We start from the raw sequence: 20,849 nt of genomic DNA on the forward strand, positions 1-20,849 counted from the left end.
CTTATATCACTGACTCCGAAACCTTTATTTGAAAAACAACTTAATTAAAAACAGGTCTACAACACTTATTAATTTATTCATTTTTTCAAAATCAACTTTTCATTTCAAATTCTAAAGTCCTGACAGAAAGTAACACGTTTTGTCCATTTTTTGGTTGTGGTTGTTGTTTCTCTTCCTCCTTCTTGTGTTTCTCAACTGATGAATCTTAAGAAGAAATCCCATTAAAAGAAAATACAGTGTACACAGAAATTTTCTCATGGTTTAGGCTATTCATCTTTTCGCTTCCAACCAACTGTCACCAGCGCCTGCATGAGAGTCGACTTTGCGTTCGACGAAGCACATTGAAATGAGCAACGTGAGGCTTTCATGACGTTCTCGCGGGAGATTCATGTGAAACTCGCGCGAGAACTGCCGTCTTTGTTATTCTTTGTTTGTTTCTCATTATCGTTATCCAGTTGCCTGTATTTAATAAATAGGAAGAAAACCAAGAAAGTCGGGTGTGGAATGGATTGAAGTGCGTAACAAACGAACCCATGTTTCTGCGGCCTTTGAATAAGGCTGAAGCAATAGACGTCTTTTTGTTTTTATTAAATTTCTTTATTAGGCTACTTTATTACATGTCTTTTTTACTTAATTAACTGATAAGATATTTTTGGTCTAACAATATATTTTAGCTGGTCTAAATTCTAAGTTAGACACAAATTTGCGTATAGGCTATAAGGTTCCCTTCAGACAAGCGCGTAAATTGCTGTTTCGGACGCAAATTTTCAGTAATTTCGATCGGTGCATCAAATGATATAGGCCTAAACTAAATTAATAAATTCATAACTAAATTCAAGTTCATAGATTTGATATTTATATTGTAGTTGAAAACAGCCCTGTGAGAAATTCATAGTAAAGTTCATAAAAAGTAAAAAGTTCATAGAATTAAAATTGATGGAGAAGGTCAGACTATTTCCTTCAGAAAGACCGTTGGTTACCTAGCTCATTTACAATATCCTAAACTTTTTTGACCCTGCCTCTTAAAAAAAGAATCGGAATCGAGAATCGTTAGGAACCGGAATCGAAACAAGGAAATCGAAATCGGAATCGGAATCGTTCAAATTCAAACGATACCCAACCCTACCTGTAACTACATGAAACAAGTGTATTTCCCCATGTATTAAAAAAGATTACAAGTTCTTTCTACTTGCCTTGAAACAACTTAATCGGTGCACTTTCTCTCTAAATTGCTTCCAAACATAAGATTGTTGTCTATCATAATAGTATAAGTACCCCTTAGTTCTAAAATACTTACAGTATAAATAATTTGTTATTTTTCTGGTTGTGACCCCTTTATTCCCAAGATTTTACATATTGTTCCCCTATACTTACACGTATAGGTACGCTATAATTATCTAAAGTTACGCTTTGTTGTAATTACGCAGTACTTTCCGGGCTGTAATCTAAAGCATTACCAATAATAACAAAATAATAATATTGTCCGATTTCTCAACCTTAACATGGTGCAAAGATCCATTTCAGTAGCTTCAGTTCAGTGCTTTAAAGATTGATTAACTTTACTTTGTACAGAACCTCCTGAGTTAAAAGACACGCATTCTTTACCATTCAGTGAAAACACCTTTGTTGTCCAAAAACACAAAAGAGGCACAGAAAGAGGGTGATTAGATTGGGCAGGACACACAGACTGTGAGATGGCACAGATGTGTAAACAACTCGTCCATTCAGATTCTGCACAGGACGGAATATTCCAGTCATTGGTTTTTCTGTTGCGAATAACAGCTGTTTATACATTGACGTCAGCTAAAGTAGAAAAAGAAAGATGGCCCAAAAGGATCAGTACATTTGAATTAAAATCTACCACTAATGAACCTTTCTATAAATATATACTTAATTGAGATCTTCTAAGTATCTCCTGAGATATTGGTGAATCTAATTTAGATGATCACAGTCTGGTTTATGTACCTGACTTTTGCTTATGGGCAGAGCCTTTTGGAAGACCGTCCACACAACAGCCTGGTCACAACCTGGTGTGGTCAGGGAACCAGAGTACCGATAATAGCTCAGTTTATCGGCTTGAGGGACGATGTCAGTAAGTCTAAAGTCTTCAATTTCACTGCTGTTCCCTTTTGATCAAATTGCATAATGTGTAATCAAAATGCAAACATGTTAAATAGATCAACTAATCAAAAAAGAGAAATTCAGTTTCCAAAAAAAGACTATGTAGTCTTTCTTTAAAGTACTCACCTTCATGTCGGACTTTTCCTAAAGCCTCTATAACTCTGTCGAGCTTTTTATTTTGCTCTGAAGACACCTAAAGAGGGATGACAAAAGTCTGTGTTTAGTTATCAACATAGTTCATTAAAGGGATATTTCACCCAAAATGGCTGCAAAATGAATGGTGTGGACTGACAAATATGCAGCATAAAATTAAAAAAAAGTAGTCCATATGGCTCCTGCGCTATATTTATGAAGCTATTTGAAAACATTGAATGAGGTCAAAGTGAAAGAGTAATTCTTTTCTAATCTTCACTAGCACTGCTTGGCACGTTCATGTGATGTCTGATTCATGAACGAATTGGGTCGGATCTTTCAAGCTGATCCAGTTCACAAAACCGATTTGAATGATTTCTTCATGTATTAGACTGATTTTTTTTTTTTTTGTTCCTCACGCTAAAGACTTCAAAAGTCTTGTTGTATGGATCACATTTATGATCCTTTATATGACATTTTTTCTGAATGTCTTCATTCACTTTCATTATATGGAAATTCTTCAAAAATCACCTTTTGAGTTTCACGGAAGAATGTCAGTCATTTTGGAATGATAGGTTTTTTACATTTTGGGTGCAGGGTTATTAGTTAAAGTTCACCCAAAAAATGTAAATGATCCCATAGTTTACTCACCCTCAAGCCATCCTAGGTATAAATGACTTTCTTCTTTTAGCCAAACACTATCGGAGTTATATTAAAAAATATCCTGGCTTTTCCTAGCTTTATTATGGGAGTGAATGGTACCATTTTTTTAAGCCCAAAAAAGCACATATATTCATCATAAAAGTAATCCATATGGCTCCAGGGGGTTAATAAAGGCCTTCTGAAGTGAAGCGATGCGTTTTTGTAAGAAAATCCATAATTATAACTTTATAAACTGTAATCTAGCTTCTGGTGATTGCAATCCACACGTTCACGAGAGAGTCGAGTTCCAGCTGTGATGGAATTTTTTAATTAATCATAACTAACATTCTTTTTCCTTGCAGGAATAACATTTATTGCTTTTGAAACCTAAATGTCCTCGAACCTTGGGCCTAAGTCAGTGTTTGTCTGAATCATGTCCAAATATAAGGGGAAATTAAACTTAGGGACAGCTAGACAATACTTACACAACGCTGCTGTGAGCAGGTAAGACATGCTGCTGCTGTACGATATAGCGTACATGAATTACCTGTAGCAGATCTATACAGGTTGAGCTGAGGAAGGTGGAAGGTTTCTGAAAGCATTTTGCAACTGATACAGCAAATGCTGACCAAGTATTTGAAGGTTGAGCAGAAAGCTCATTGGCTACTGATACAGCAGGAACCAATCAGCTGTGCCCTATAGAGAATGATGTGATTGCAAGCAGGTTGAGTTAAGGACCTATAAGCTTGTGCCATCTAGAGTTTCATGACAGACCTTTATATTTAGGAGTTTACTGAGGCAAAAGTCATAGTTACAGTAATAGTTAATAGTGAGAATTTGGACCCTAATCTAAAATGTGACCAATATGTCTTTGAATGAAAACAGAAAAGATAAAAATTCAAAATATTAACAAAAACTATCATTTTATCTCAATGATAATACAATACAATAACACTGTGTGAGAGCTTGTGTTCAGATGATTTCCTCACAAATATTAGTATTTATTTAATTAGTATAATTAGTATGAGACAAAATATCACAAAGGCATCAGTACCTCAAAAAAGAAGGCAAGTGCTGCCACCCCTGTAGAGTCATTTAGAGCCTCTTCCAATTTGTTGTACTTTTCTTTAATGTGAACAATATGGAGCTGGGAGGCAAAATACATCATTAATACCCATCATAAAATAACATGAAGAAAATAATAGGCTTTGTATGCATTTGATCCTCCATATGTCATTGACTTTGACATGGACTCTCACCTCCATGGGATAACGCTCCCCGTCCACAGAGTGCTCTGAGCCCTGGCCGCCGTCCTCTCCCCAGTGCAGGTGGAACTGGATAGCCTTGTATATGCCTGACAGACCCCCACCACGGAGCCGCACAGATTGAGGCAGTGTAAAGTGAGCTGGGAAGAAGCATAGAACACGTTATTATTAACTCTACGATTACACTATTTAAAAGGTAACAAAATTCAAACAAAGGTAAAGTCAATTGAATTAAATTGAATGGAATTTTACTGAACTGAAGTTTGAGTCACCAAGAAAACAAAATGGGCAGTATTTATTTTCAGATTACAGCAATAGCAAACCACAAATAAATTCCCGACAGACAAAATCAAGTTCTGCCCTACATTTTTTGAGAAGCTGTTTTTCTCGGATATACACTGCCAAATGTTTTGGGACGCCTGCCTTTACGTGCACATGAACTTTAATGACATCTCATTCTTAATCCGTAGGGTTGGCCCACCCTTTGCAGCTATAACAGCCTCAACTCTTCTGGGAAGGCTTTCCACATGGTTTAGGAGTGTGTTTATGGGAATTTTTGACCACTCTTTTAGAAGCACATTTGTGAGGTCAGGCAGTGACGTTGGCGAGAAGGCCTGGCTCACAGTCTCCACTCTAATTCATCCCAAAGGTGTTCTATCGGGTTGAGGTCAGGACTCTGCAGGCCAGTCAAGTTCCTCCTCACCAAACTCGCTCATCCATGTCTTTATGAACCTTGCTTTGTGCACCGGTGTGCAGCCATGTTGGAACAGGAAGGGGCCATCCCCAAACTGTTCCACAAAGTTGGGAGCATGAAATTGTCCAAAATGTCTTGGTATGCTGAAGCATAGGCGCCGATTTATGTTTCTGCCGGTGGGTGCCCAGTAAATATATTATAGTTTCATTCTTACAGCTACATTACAATATAAGTATCCAACTACTATTATATTTTAGACAAATCCGCATTTTGTCTTAGTATTCCCCATTGGTCTCGTGGTAGAGTTATCGTTAATACAGTCAGAAATTCTCCCGTGCTCTAATTATCAGCGGTTCGAATCCGCCCTCGCATAGTTTTTTTTCTCTCATTAAGATCAAACAAGTTTATTTATGATTGTATATCAATACCAGGGAACTCAAATGAATGTCAACTGGATGTTTCATTTGAATTCGACCCAAAACAAGCACATTCTTTTCATGAGTGTTGTCGTGCTCTCGTTGAAATCTGATGATCAGACAGTAACGTTACCTAAAGGTAGCCTACACTGTTATTTCGTCAGTCAGTCATGAAAGTCAGGTGGTTAAAAGCTTCTGTCAACTTTAAATCCAGGAAAGAAGACCATTTTAGGGACAGGGCAAGGACAGTTTTAAGTTCTGATTCTGAATCTGAGCGAGCGCGAGAGTGATGGAAATCCGAGTTGAGATTTTTGCTCGCTCAACACTGGACGCGCTCTCGACTTTTGCCATTAAAATAACGTTATTGAAACGGCCTTAAATAAACTATATATATAAGGATAGTTTCTGATAGCAATATTAATCGATTTTTTTTCTTGTTAAAATCCATGGAGAATATCTCGTAATTTTCCGTGGGTGCTCGACCATTTCCGTGGGTGCTCCAGCCCCCGAGCACCCACGGGATCGGCGCCTATGTGCCGAAGCATTAAGAGTTCCTTTCACTGGAACTAAGGGGTCAAAAACAACCCCACACCATAATCACTGTTCTTGAGCTAATCTGAAGGCCACACGAAGTTTGGAGCTCTGTAGCGATTGACTCTGCAGAAAGTTGGCAACTTCTGCGCACTGTGCGCCTCAGCATGCGCTGACCCCGCTCTGTGATTTTACATGGCCGACCACTTCATGGCTGAGTTGCTGTTTTTTCCAATTGCTTCCACTTTGTTATGATACCACTAACAATTGACCGTGGATCCCTCCATTCACAGTCCAATTCACCAAAACTTTCACAATAAAAAAAGTTTATGAAGACATAAATGTTATCCATATGAATTGAGTGGTTTAAGTCTTCTGAAGATACACAAATGCTTTATATGATGAACAGATTTCATTTTTATTCACATTTTATAAACACTGATAAATGCATGTGGATAGAGCGCATCAAATATGGTAAACAGAAGCTCAAACATACTAATGAGGTTTGTTCATTCATATGAACTTCTTTTATAATCTCATAGTACTTTTGGATGCTTTAAAGTTTTGGTTGTGTGGACTTTCAATCAATGGACAAAAATGATAAAAGATTATTAAAAACATTTTTAGGTGAACTATGCCTTTAAATTTCAGTTCCATCTACCTGATTGTCCATGATTTTCCACACTCATGTTGAAAATGTTCTCGTGGGCCTCGAAGATAAAACTGGTCAATTTTGAGTCAGGTTTCACTTTGCTTGTGACAATATTGATGGGCGATTGTCTCTGGCCTCCACAATTAGGAAAATATTTTTTCCATTCTGAAGGCCCTGAATGACACAAATGGAAAACACATTTTCACTGTATACATTCAACTGTATAAAAAAAAACTGTAAACAAGGACAATGACAATGCAAAAACTTGAAGTTCTCACCTTTACATTTGTCTTCACAGGAAAACTGGCTCTGGTAGCACCACTCACCTGGAACAGAGAAAACAACCTGATGTAACTGGTTCCATGGACCACTATTGGAAAGTATTTAGATCTGTGACTCGAAGCCAAGGTTCAGAGCGGTCTTAGGAACCAGTTACGATGGTGGTCATTAACTAACAAATTTCTTTATTTTGCGGCCATATAAAGCCGTGCTTTGATTCACAAAGTTTTTCCTGATAATCAGTGAGCCATCTAACTGAGTCCCCCTCCTGATCACCAGGTTTGATTGAGTGCAGAACATGTGCTTGAATGCAAGGGCACCTTAAGTGTTTTCATATTACCCACTGTCCACCTGTGCACTTTCATCCCATTCAGCTTAGTTTGCACAAAAAGGAAAATTCTGTTATCATTTACTCATTGCAAACCTGTATAACTTTCTTTCTTCATGAAACACAAAAGAAGATATTTTGTCCATACAATTGTACAATATGTTTGTTTCAAAGTAAACAGTTATTCTTCATTGCTGTGAACAATGTTGCATATAAAACTATACTGTTGCATTTAGAATGTGATGCTGGGTGTAAAGCATGCAAATGACTTTGGGTATAACAACTGTAAATAAATAAATAGATAGATAGATAGATAGATAGATAGAGAGAGAGAGAGAGAGAGAGAGAGAGAGAGAGATAGAGATAGATAGATAGATAGATAGATAGATAGATAGATAGATAGATAGATAGAGAAGTTGTTGTGCAGCTGACGTGGTTACATGTATTACATCTTCATCTGTCCTGTAAGTACAAGCGTGTGAAATCATAAGGAGACGGTGAACTTTGAAGAGGTCATAAACGATATGCACAAGGTGACCCTGTGTTAAAAAATAACCTGTCTGGATTCAATAACCCAAGATGCACTGCGCTACAGGCTAGATTAACCAGTGACAGAACAAAATCACTGACAGTCAGAGTAAATGTGCAGCAAAACATTACAACTTGAACTTGACACGTGCAAGTATCATACTGAAGTCCTTCGTTCACAAAGAACAAAACAAAAAATTATTTAAAGGATTAGTTCACTTTCAAATGAAAATTAGTCCAAGCTTTACTCACCCTCAAGCCATCCTAGGTGTATATGACTTTTTTCTTCCCGATGAACACAATCATTGTTATATTAATAAATATCCTGACGCATCCAAGCTTTATAATGGCAGTGAACAGGGGTCATGAGAATGAGCTGAAGAAAGTGCTTCCATCCACATCCATCCATCATAAACATACTCCACACAGGGTTAATAAAGGTCTTCTGAAGCGAAGCGATGAAAAAAAAAAAAAAAAATTCCATATTTAACAAGTTATGAAGTAAAATATCTAGCTTCCGCCAGGCAGCCTTCTGTATTCAACATACGAAGAAAGTGTAAAACTCTTGCAATTCAAAAAGCTTACGCTACATGCTACGCCTTCCCTATTCAACTTACTTAAAAAGCGTAACTGGCGCAACGCCAATTTACACTTTCCTTGTAGCTTGAATATGGAAGCCGGTCTGGCGGAAGCTAGATTTTTTACTTCATAACTTGTTAAATATGGATTTTTTTTTTTTACACAAATGGATTGCTTCACTTCAGAAGGCCTTCATTAACCCCCCGGATTGGATTATGTTTATGTTGGATGGATGTGGATGCACTTTCTTCAGCTCATACTCGTGACCCCTAGCTGTTCACTGCCATTATAAAGCTTGCATGCATCAGGATATTTATTAATATTTCTCCGATTGTGTTCATCAGAATGAAGAAAGTCTTATACACCTAGGATGGCTTGAGGGTGAGTAAAGCTTGGGGTAATTTTCATTTGAAAGTGAACTAATCATTTAATATTATTATCTGCAAGTGAGTTTACTAAAAATACACAAAAATGCACATGTCCCTACCCACAAAAACACGAACGAAATATAGTACAGTTTACATCTGCCTTTACTTTTGGATCATAATTATTTTTAAAATACTGCATAGCCTACCTTAATAAATGACCCCAACTTTTCAAATAATTCTGACATCCCTGTTTTTTAAATTTCAGGGCAAAGGCTAATACAACACAAGCACACAATGTTGTATTTGATATTGTACATGTGCAAAACAAAGAGGACGGGTAGACAAGACACAAAGAACTATTTTAGAGTTCAAGAATGCAATGCATTCCACTCAAAGGACAAGGAGCAGGAGAATGAGAGGCTGTGATTCGACTAAAATTCTACCAGACAGCTGGTAGAGGTGTTTATGCATAGGAACTGCTTATTATACCTACAATACAAACATTTACAACAATTTTCCCACAGTGGTTAAGCAATCTCAAGCTTTCAACAGCTTTCAGTTGACTTTCATGGCACATAATTTTGTGCAATATGATAGGTCTATCTACAGTATGCTATATGGCTTTTTTTTTTTTTTTTTTAAATAAGTTATTTTATTTAATTAATAATTTTTATATGTAGGCCTGTATGATGTGTAAATAGTCTACTACAGTGGAGCCCAAAGGTACTATCTTTTCTATATAGCCCCAAATGTAAATTAGTAAATTAAAGGGTTAGTTCACCCAAAAATGAAAATTCTGTCATTTATTACTCACCCTCATGCTGTTCCACACCCATAAGACCTTCGTTAATCTTCAGAACACAAATTATTAAGATATTTTAGTTGAAATCCGATGGCTCAGTGAGGCCTCCATAGGGAGCAATGACATTTCCTCTCTCAAGATCCATAAAGGTACTAAAAACATATTTAAATCAGTTCATGTGAGTAGAGTGGTTCAATATTAATATTATAAAGTGATGAGAATATTTTTGGTGCACCAAAAAAACAAAATAACAACTTATTTAGTGATGGCCGATTTCAAAACACTGCTTCAGGAAGATTCGGAGAACAAATGAATCAGTGTGTCGAATCATGATTCAGATGGCGTGTCAAACTGCCAATGGCTGAAATCACGTGACTTTGGCTCTCCGAACAGCAGATTCGATACACTGATTCATCTGTGCTCCGATGCTTCCTGAAGCAGTGTTTTGAAATCGGCCATCACTAAATAAGTTGTTATTTTGTTTTTTTGGTGCACCAAAAATATTCTCATCACTTTATAATATTAATATTGAACCACTGTACTCACATGAACCGATTTAAATATGTTTTAGTACATTAATGGATCTTGAGAGAGGAAGTGTCATTGCTCCCTATGCAGGCCTCATGGAGCCATCGGATTTAAACTAAAATATCTTAATTTGTGTTCCGAAGATTAACGAAGGTCTTACGGGTGTGGAACGGTATGAGGGTGAGTAATAAATGACATAATTTTCATTTTTGGGTGAACTAACCCTTTAACGTTGACTCTGTTGTTTATGGGTCATTAATAGACAAAGCCACATGTCATGTTTCAAAAGTATGCAATTATCTGCCGGTATTAGCCTAATTAACCACTTCTTCCTGCAGGCTGCAGCCTCCACTTATCCACGTCACTTTCACGGGATCGCGCCCGCTCTCTGTTCCACGCGCCCAGCCTTCTCTCATTTAAAACTGCTTGCGGGTTAGTTTTTCCGAGCAGCTCCCTCTGACAAACTTCGCCATCCTCTTTCACTTTTGCTGCTAACTGTTTATTCGCTCATGGGGAAAGTCTGTTCATCTGCTAGAAGGTAAAATGGTGAAGGGATGGAGATTATGTCTATGTTTGCGTCGTAGCTACAGGTACGAATCGCAACATAAAATGACTCCTTAGCTATAGCTATCCACTGACAAAGCCTTACATTTTGATTTTATCCGGTGATGAATTATAATTTAAACTGACAACGACTATTATTATTTTAGAAAACCTTGACATATGCTTTAGTAACCAAAATAAAAATGACTGGGAAACGCTAAATAGATGTTTACTGGTCTTAGACTTTTGGACTGTATATGAAACAGTGAAATTATAGCCTGCCGCATTATTGTTAATATCATGTTGATGTTTTAGCATATTTATGACTATTTAAGTTGGTCGTTCCTAAATCTTTTTAGACTACACTTTTTAATAGGCTACTATAATTTAGTATTAATGTATACAACAAAACTATAATTATAAATAGGCCTATGTAGCCTATTATTTACACGTTGTAGACTCACAATCCTAAAGTGTAGAATTAGTAACGTCCCGGTTAATTTAGAATCGGATATGTTAAGGAGACAGTATGAACTCATAACAGCTATGAACGATTCGCATTTGTCCATGAATCGGACATCATTGCTAGTGCTGTGTTCATTGTTGCATGCAGACAGGTCTATCTGATGAAACCGAAAATGGGTTCCAGACTGTCTAGATTATAAACTGTTATTGTAAAATTTTATTTTATCATTTTTTTGGAGCCCTAAATTAAATTATTTCAAATAATTGTATAAAATGTATACAATACACAAATGGTACTCAAAATAAAAGTTACTGAATATTGCATTTTTAAATTTCATTCTAAAAACTGCATCAAAAAATATTAACATTATTTAAAAAGATATTATTTCTATGCAAGACATAGAAAGAAATGTTAGTTGTACATTTTGTCAGGCCAAAAATCAGCCTCTTCTGTTATTCATAGAGCAGTCATTCAGTCAACATTCAGATTCAGAGACAGAAACATCCAGAGACAACCAGACAGACAGAAAGACAAACATTAGATGGATAGATAGATAGATAGATAGATAGATAGATAGATAGATAGATAGATATTCTACCTTACCTGAGCAGAGCTTTATAGCAAACAGAACAGATAAGAGAGAGAGAATAGATGCCATGACTACAAAACCAATACAACTCTCACTGCCTTGTGTGACAGGAACCATTTTTATACAGTGAGGGAAAGGAAGGAGGGGAGAGGGAAAATTTTACAGGTAAGAGGTGAAATGACAGGTGTAGGGCAGCAAACTAGGGCATTTGAGGCCCTTGATATGGACATTAACTCTCACAATACAACCTACGGCCAGTTGAACCTGGTGAAATTTTTCCTGAACTCTGGCTAAGTGAATTTGCTTTATCATACAGCCTGCAGAGGGCACTAGAGCCAAACAAAACATGTTTATTATTCCTGTAGGGCATGTAGTTTTAAGCACACTGTAAAGTTTGTCTTTGAGGGCAAACACATGCTTTAAACCCTCTGCAACACACATATGAGTAGAAATGAATGCTAGCTTCTTTGAGCGACATATATCCATGGAGGAAACCATCTCAGTCCCTCTAGGTGACTCTGAGACTAATTAAGCATGTGGGGTGTCAGAAAATGATTGGACGTTTTGACTCAAGTGACTCTTTTGAGAATGATGAGGAACAAGACGGCCTGTCTTGTTAACCACATCTTGTTGCTTTGACACGGAAATCAGTTAGCACGACAAAAGCGTCTAATTAGAGATAAGGGAAAACAACAATGCCGCTATCATAAATCACCCCAGCCTTTTTCCGATATAATGAACGCACTCCTTCCTTCTCATTCTTAGCCTCTTGCGATGCCGTCTTGGTCTTTTAAAGATGGGAAGCATGTGCTGTAAATTAAATTAATGTTAGCCTCCTCTCAATCATTCATCATTCCAATAAAATGACTGGAGCTGTTGTACTGCGTCGGAGAGACCTATTAAAAAGTCATTAAAGTCAACTCAGCATGAAGGTCTGCCCTGTTGAGCTTTAGCCATGCAGCCAAGATGGAATGACTGCATTTTATGGACATCATATAGTACAGACGTGCGATTATGAGTGAATGAAGTGGAAGGTAAACCGTAGGCAGCAAAAGGACAGTAGAGAATTAGAGAAAGGGCTTAAAGATACTGTAGTGGCCCCCAGATTTATAATAGCCCACTAAGAGTGAAAGATCTGGACTGTGATGCCTCATTGACTCATGATTCATAGTGGAGAACTATTACTAGATACATCTAAAGTAAAGGTGGGCAACTTTTTAATCGATGTTGCTTGGGCACTTTCCCATTTAGAATGGGTAACAAATTTCGATATAAAGTATCCAGATAGAAATTTGTTGCCCATTCTTAATGGGAAAGTGCCCAAGCAACATCGCTCGGCAACACTGCTCAAAAAGTTGCCCCTTAAAGGGACTTTCACTGTATTTGTGTTCTACATACCATACAAGCTCAAACTCAAACAAGCTGCTTTCACTATGTTAATGTGGACATCATATCCAACTTTTTCCTAACAAGCCTACTGCATTTAGATTTATGGAAGGCACTTCTGGTTTGTGGAAATTCCACTCAAAAAGACTGAAACAAATCATAATGTTGCACTACAGATAATCCGGTAACACTTTACAATAAGTTTCATTAGTTAAAGGATTAGTTCACTTTCAAATGAAAGCTTTACTCAGCCCTTTTTGAACTAAAAGAGTTTTACATTTTCTTTGTACGCTGAATACGCAAGGCGGTCTGGCAGAAGGCAGTCCGGAAGCCAGATAACATTAGTTAACTACATTAGTTAACATGAACTAATAATGAACCGCACTTAAACAGCATTTATTAATCTTTGTTAATGTTAATTTCAACATTTACTAATACATTATTAAAATAATAATGTTAATAATGTAGATTAGTAAATACAGTAACAAATGTATTGCTCATCGTTAGTTAAAGGTGTCATCGAACATTTTTTTACAAGATGTAATATAAGTCTAAGGTGTCCCCTGAATGTGTCTGTAAAGTTTCATCTCAAAATACCCCATAGATTTTTTTTAATTAATTTTTTTAACTGCCTATTTTGGGGCATCATTAACTATGCACCGATTCAGGCTGCGGCCCCTTTAAATTATTCGTGCTCTCCACCCCCTCCCGAGCTCTCGACTCTATCATTGCATAAACAAAGTTCACACAGCTAATATAACCCTCAAAATGGATCTTTACAAAGCGTTCATCATGCATGCTGCATGCATACATCGGATTATGTGAGTATTGTATTTATTTGGATGTTTACATTTGATTCTGAATGAGTTTGAGGCTATGCTCCGTGGGTAAAGGCTAATGCTACACTGTTGGAGAGATTTATAAAGAATGAAGTTGTGTTCATGCATTATACAGACTGGAAGTGTTTAAAAAAATGAAAATAACGACAGACCGTGAATACAGTAAGAAACGATGGTAACTTTAACCACATTTAACAGTACATTAGCAACATGCTAACGAAACATTTATAAAGACAGTTTACAAATATCACTAAAAATATCATGATATCATGGATCATGTCAGTTATTATTGCTCCATCTGCCATTTTTCGCTGTTGTTCTTGCTTGCTTACCTAGTCTGATGATTCAGCTGTGCACAGATCCAGACGTTAATACTGGCTGCCCTTGTCTAATGCCTTGATCATGGGCTGGCATATGCAAATATTGGGGGCGTACATATTAATGATCCCGACTGTTACGTAACAGTCGGTGTTGTGTTGAGATTCGCCTGTTCTTCTGAGATCTTTTAAACAAATGAGATTTACATAAGAAGGAGGAAACAGCGGTGTTTGAGACTCACTGTATGTCATTTCCATGTACTGAACTCTTGTTATTTAACTATGCCAAGGTAAATTCGATTTTTATTCTAGGGCACCTTTAATACATTAACTAATGTTTAACTCATGAACCTTATTGTAAAGTGTTACCAATAATCCTTATCGGTCAGTTTGACTGAATGAGCTGTACAAATTAACACTTGGAATTAATGTGACATGGTATAACGAGAATATCTAATTAATTTAATTCTGTATAATATGATATATCCTATGAATAATCCGGTTTGTTTTTACACGGATGCTTTAAAATGAATTTTCACTTCTAATAGCAGTGTTTTCTGGAATGGTTCTAAAGCAGGTAAATCAAATATTTATTGTTTGTCAAAATGATGGAAATCATTTCAAAATATTATCACTCAATGTTCCAGTTAATGAACATTTTTTGATTAAGGAAACGTATGTTACATAATACAGACATATATTACTACAGTGATATTTAACACGTCTGTAATATTGCTGTGGAAATAATCAAGCTTTTGAGGTTATTCATGATCTGCTATAGTAATTTGTTAAAGCTTTTACATTTTAAATTTCCTTTTAATGTTCGATGGTTGAAGGGTGAGTAGAATAATGTAATCTGGTTGTTCCCAGTTTTTGTAAATGCTTATTACTGCATTCATAGAGTGAACCTTTCGCTGATTGTTTACAGTTTAATGGAAGGTACTCCTATAATTCACGCAAAGTGTCATGAGGCGTGGTAAAAAGGTGGATAGATGGTTTTTAACATGGAGGTAATGAAATTCACTATTTTTACTATACACAAACCTGTTGAAATCAGTAGATTTAAAGCAAAACTTATTTGGCCAATGTTTTATTATATTTTTATTATTATTTGGCCCTCACAAGTATAGTCAAACTTATACATATGCACATACAGTTCACACATGTAATGTTTGTGATCAGTCTGTACTGAACAAACTAAAGAATGTGCAAACATTGTACCTTTAGGGGTAAAACAGCTTGCTACTGGGACTATAACCTTAAAGGAACCTTAAATTTTCACAGGCGAAAGTCATTTCAATAGGAATTCATGCGATCTGCTATTTCACAAAAAAGTTACTTGCAAATCAAGCAGCTTTCTGTTGGTCATGCGGATTCGCCGTGTTGACCAACAGAAAGCTGCTTGGTTTAAAGGTGCAGTAAGTGATTTCTGAGAAATGCTGAGCACCAAAACACACTTGTAGCCAATCAGCAGTAAGGGGCGTGTCCATTCATGAGTGGGGAGGTGCTATTGCATAGCGTGTTCGTGAATTTGGGAGCCGAGCTTTAAAGATAGGGGTATGATCCTTTTCGGAAGGGGTGTGTTTGTTTAAGGTGATTTCAAATATCAACAGTGTTATTAGAAATCACTTACTGCACCTTTAAAGTGACTTCTGTGTGATCTGTGTTTAAAGGGGTCATGAACTGCATTGTTTTATTGTTTTATAATGTTTCCTGGGGTGCACTTATAATGTTAGTATGCTTTTTACATCCAAAGTTGTCATAATTTATAAATAAAAGGCATTTTTCCTACCCTGATTTTAGCCCTCTGATTTGAACTCTCCGTTTTAAGGGGCGTGTCTGCTGTGAGACTTCAGTGTAAACGCCCACTACTGTGATTGGCTAACATCTTTCCATTTAAAATAGAATTGAAGTATTACTCTCTCTTTTAGCGCGTTTTTACTATTACAGCTCTCAAGGTTAACTAATTGTGAAAAGTGCTGCATTACATTTATATCTATGGCATTATATTTAGATAGTGGCATGAAAGGTTGCAGAGATGAACACTGTAGCCGATCACATATGTTGAGCACACGAAAGCAGTGATCTCGTCATTGCAACTCAATTTTTTTCACTAACAATTGTTTTTATCTTCACTAACAGTGCAAACGCGAGAGATTCGTTGAATAACATGGGAGTTTTGCACGTGTCAGTCACGATAAACTTGCGCTGTTTGATTGACAGCTTCAACGCGCGCTGCTCCAACGATTGCAAAGGGAGCTTTCTTCGATCGCTTTCTTTATATAATTTAATCACCATTACGTAACAGATTATTTTCATCCTACTAAGAGAAACAATGGAAGACATTTAGTCACGGGTTTGATTTACTGACACACAGACAAAGGACTGTACACGAATCATTACATTTCAGATCAGGCATTAGAATTAACACAGTTACTTACATATTGCATTACTGCTGAGTCCAGGCACTGCACAATATTTTGTAATCCTCAACGGCATGTTTATTGTTTGGTAGCTCGATCCGGTTTAGCCCCACGTAGGCCTATGTTACTTAGCCTACCTATTCTATTGCATGTCATGCGTGAATCGGTGGGCGGGGCTAAACAGGCAGTGATAAAGTAGGCGTTGATCTTCTTCTGCGGAGACGTCATAGATCCCCACTTTGAAAATCCTGTCGTTTGCTGGGTCTCGTGTCAATTAAAGCTTTTATTGGACTAACAAGGAAGTTTTCAGTTCTGAAACTTACAGGATATTCTTATAGTATGATGACCACTTATATGTCAAAAGCTCAAGGAAAATTAGATTTCTCTGTTCATCACCCCTTTAAAGGGATAGTTCACCCAAAAATTAAAATTCTGTCATCATTTACTCACCCTCAAGTTGTTCCAAACCTGTATACATTTCTTTCTTCTGTTGAAAACAAACAAAGATATTTTGAAGAAAATTTGTAACCAGGCTGCTTTGGGGCACCATTGACTTCCATAGTAGGAAAAAAAAAAATACTATAGAAAGTCATTGGTGCCCCAGAACTGTTCAGTTTCCAATATTCTTCAAAATATCTTCCTTTGTGTTCAGCAGAAGAAAGAAATGTATACAGGTTTGGAACAACTTGAGGGTGAGTAAATTAAGACAGAATTTTCAATTTTGGGTGAACTATCCCTTTAATACATCACTACACTGCTGACAACAGACAATGGATCTTTTTTGCCAGCAAAATGTCAGAAATTTTGCTAATGTGACCATACCTTAAATGTAGAATTTTTTTTGCACGTTTGTGCCTAATGAGGTTTCTCAGATTTGATGGTAAACTGCCATTTCACTGCAAATGGCAGATCAGTTTGTAATTAGGAAACTCTAGCAGAGGTTACTTTGCATGCGCTTTGGCATTTTACAGCATATTTGACAAACATTGTACTTAATTCTGATACATTGGCTGTGTCTAAACCATAAACCTGCTGCTTTTCTGCATCACTGACCCGTCAGTCAGTGAGAAAGTTTCTAACATCACATACCCAGGTGAAAAAAAAAGTACATTTCTATAATATACTTAAAGTGCTCTATTTTTGTGCACTAATTTTGTACTTAATACACTAAAGATTCTTCTTAAGATAATCTTAATAACATCTAAGTGTACTCAACTGTGCTATTTTGAGACACCATGAAATATGAACTAAAATGTGCTTTTAATATACTATCTCTGTATTTAAAAAATGTATTTAGATACTACTTTTAGTACATCTGAACCCATAGTGTACTACAAGTGGTAACTAAATATATATTTTTAAATACAGAGATAGTATCTTAAAAGCACATTTTAGTTCATATTTCATGGTGTCTCAAAATAGCACAGTTGAGTACACTTAGATTATCTCAAGAAGTACTAAAGAAGAAGTTTTTAGTATATTAATTACAAAATTATTGCACAAAAATAGAGCACTTTAAGTACATTATAGAAATTTACTTTTTTTGACCTGGGTATAGTCTAAAACTAATTCAAGTAAGCTTTGGACATATTTGTTGATACTTATTTCTCAGTAATAAAAAAGGGATATTTATGAATTTACTGACTTCTTTCAGCCACTTCATCAGGGACTGCTTTTAGTCTTTCATTATTTAAATGCATTGGATACAGCAAAGGATACACTATGCCCCCTTCAAACCAACTAGAAATGACCGTAGATAGGATGTTATGCAAACACAGTCGGATGTGCCTCAGTGCCTTTCTTTCCCTGTATGCAGCATTTTTCAGATTTGTGATGCAACCACTGTATTATTCCAGCCTACAGGGTTTAAAATTTTGCACTTGCTGTATTTTTGCATCCAAATTCTGAAAGAATAAGAAAAATATATTTTTAAAAAATATATAAATTAAATGTAATAAATAATAAAATATTCTAATCATGGTCTTGAGATTTTATTTAAGGCTTCTTAATGATGGCCCTGAAAGGTGTTGAACAGTAGGGGGTGCTGTGGTTTTTCTGATATAGTGGTCCATACAGTAGGATAAGATTTCCTTTTGATGTCCATCTCCCCCTTCAAATATGAATAATAATAATAATAATAAAAAAAAAGTTCTCGCAGCTTCAGTTTCATTGGAGTGACGTCATTCAGATGACTTGAGTCAGTGCATTTCCTAATTGGAAAAAAGCTTAAGACCAGTACCAGGTTCATTATGTGATTCCATCTTAAGTCCTTTAATAAACAATTAACTGTGCAATAGAGTGGTTAATTTGATAAGAGGACGATAAACATTTTCATTTGTTTGGGTCGCCATTCATCAGGATCCCACGGGGAGCCGCGGCAGAATGCAGAGCGAGTGATTTTCAACGATCCCAAGAGGTCAGACATCAATCAGAGGCAAAGCCGAGCTACTCCGTGCAAGCGGCCTAATTGGTATACAGTAAGATCACCTGAAAGTGCTGCTGGCAATTCATAGTCTTCATTTTTGAAATAAAAGAGATTTGTATTAATTTCAAGCTCAGCTGCGTCTTGGAAATGGAACAGTTATTGGTTACACTTCGCTGAGAGTCGTCGGGCATATAGGCTTTCTGTTTTGTGTTAGAAGGTCTGATTACCTCCTTAGATGTTTTAATCCACTTTGAATGAGCCGTGAGGAAGAACGAGAACAGCCGGTGTCCTGACAAATCGTAGGTGCCCGTGTGCAGTAAGGATCCAAATCCATCTTAATTGAAACAAAAGCATCTTGAGATCATTATCCACATTGAAATATGTCTGCGATTTAAATTAACAATCAACAGCTCCTTAATAGTTATTAGGATCATTAGCAGCAATACGCACCTGGCAAATGTAATTACCTAGCAAATGTGAAATGTATTTTTTCAGTGCTTGTTCTAAGATCATATTCTGTATATATGCGCAAGGCAGTATCATGTCAGTACTTGAAAGGACAAAACAGTAGGCTACCTGACTTTGTTTTTAACGCAGAGTATTACCAGAATGCTATTCCGTCTTGCTCTCTCTCAGTCCCACACGGTCACCTCTCGTAATGGCTCCCTGGAACAAAATAAACAAGCCACCACATGGCCTCTGCCAGGGTCATAATATCATTTCCAATGGGTAAATGTTTTTCATCCCCCTAGTTCTGCTGTGAGGTACTTAAATAAAACATTCTCTTTCAAAATATTAATGTTTCATTGCTCTTTTCTCCCCATTCCAGCATCATCTCCAACCCGAGGTTGAAAAGCTTTCAACTTTATAGAGGGCAAGGATACCTCATGGAGGGAGGCCCATTTTTTTACATGCCTGAATTTATTAATGACCGCTGGTGATTTGGAATTCTGAGTCAGGCAGAGTGAGAATGTTCATAGCTGAATCCTATGGAGACTCCTTCAGTTGTAAACGTTGGTTACCAGTGAGGAGAGAATCCTGCTTGGGAATATTCTTACCAGTTACAATAAATTACCAAGAATTCTAAGTTGTTTGTTTTCAAAACAGCTTCTTCAGACTTTAAAAAGATAGTTCATCCAAAATGATCCCATGATTTACTCACTCTCAAGCTATCCTAGTTGTATAGGACTATCTTTTTTCAGACAAACACAAACAGAGATATATTTAAAAATATCCTTAGTCCTCCAAGGTTTATAATAGTTGTGAATTTGAAGCCAAAAATAATGGATCCATCCATAAAAAAACAAAAAAAAAGTAATCCATACAACTCCATTGGGTTAATAAAGGCCTTCTGAAGCAACGCGATGCGTTTTTGTAAGAAAAATATCCATATTTGAAACTTTATAAATTCAAATAACTAGCTTCCGGTGGACGACCGTACGGAGAATGCGCAAGTCGACTTGCAGCAAATGAATAATCCTCTGAAGCGATGTATGACGCAGGATTTAGGAGGATTGCAAGCTTAGAAATTAGGAATTGATTTTTAGCGATAACTTATAAACCATTAAAGACAGACTTATACGCCGAGCTTAATATTTATTCATTGTTTTTTTGATGCAATGGTATAATTCACAGAGCTTCATTGGATTGTTTCTCTCATTGAAGTGTTGAGTAAAACGGTCAACTTGTACCTTTGTCTTTTTGTCCTGATTTTCAAATACTTTTTTGTTTCAAATCAAACTTGTCATGTTGTGATTCACCTCATAGCTAGATGTTTTGGTTCAAAGCTTATTACTCTTTAACAAAGACCCTTTTTCGAATCCCTATGAGAAAAATACTTCTGGAACCAAGGCAAAGCTACTTTATATTTGTTGCCCCACCCATTCCTAAAACTTATTGGACTGAAGTACTACTGCTTGTGTATATTAATCACATAAATGTTGAGAAACTGTTTTTTGAAGTTTAAGTTATTACAAATCTTCAAGCAAATCATGAA

At 36.5% G+C, this 20,849-nt stretch overlaps 1 protein-coding gene across 1 annotated transcript; it reads right to left on the reverse strand.

The window, feature by feature from the left end:
* Nucleotides 1-1,608: 1,608 nt before the first annotated feature.
* ca4c (carbonic anhydrase IV c) lies at nucleotides 1,609-12,633 on the reverse strand. Its single transcript, XM_048165817.1, has 8 exons — nucleotides 11,478-12,633; nucleotides 6,732-6,779; nucleotides 6,463-6,627; nucleotides 4,155-4,300; nucleotides 3,950-4,042; nucleotides 2,248-2,314; nucleotides 1,966-2,126; nucleotides 1,609-1,803 (listed from the first exon to the last, which is right to left on the reverse strand). Exons 1-8 carry the CDS (start codon nucleotides 11,578-11,580, stop codon nucleotides 1,609-1,611), a joined length of 978 nt encoding a protein of 325 aa, XP_048021774.1. The 5' UTR covers nucleotides 11,581-12,633.
* Between the last annotated feature and the right edge of the window lie 8,216 nt (nucleotides 12,634-20,849).

This window comes from Megalobrama amblycephala, linkage group LG18 (genome assembly GCF_018812025.1).
Source record: "Megalobrama amblycephala isolate DHTTF-2021 linkage group LG18, ASM1881202v1, whole genome shotgun sequence".
In the NCBI taxonomy this organism is placed as follows: Eukaryota; Metazoa; Chordata; class Actinopteri; order Cypriniformes; family Xenocyprididae; genus Megalobrama; species Megalobrama amblycephala.

Excerpts from the sequence above, each read along its gene's own strand:
- ca4c (XM_048165817.1), bottom strand. The coding sequence starts at position 11,580 with ATGGTTCCTGTCACACAAGGCAGTGAGAGTTGTATTGGTTTTGTAGTC. Across the intron at positions 6,780-11,477 it reads TGCTATAAAGCTCTGCTCAG|GTGAGTGGTGCTACCAGAGC; the intron begins GTAAGGTAGAAT and ends TCTCTGTTCCAG. Across the intron at positions 4,043-4,154 it reads GGGAGCGTTATCCCATGGAG|CTCCATATTGTTCACATTAA; the intron begins GTGAGAGTCCAT and ends TTTGCCTCCCAG.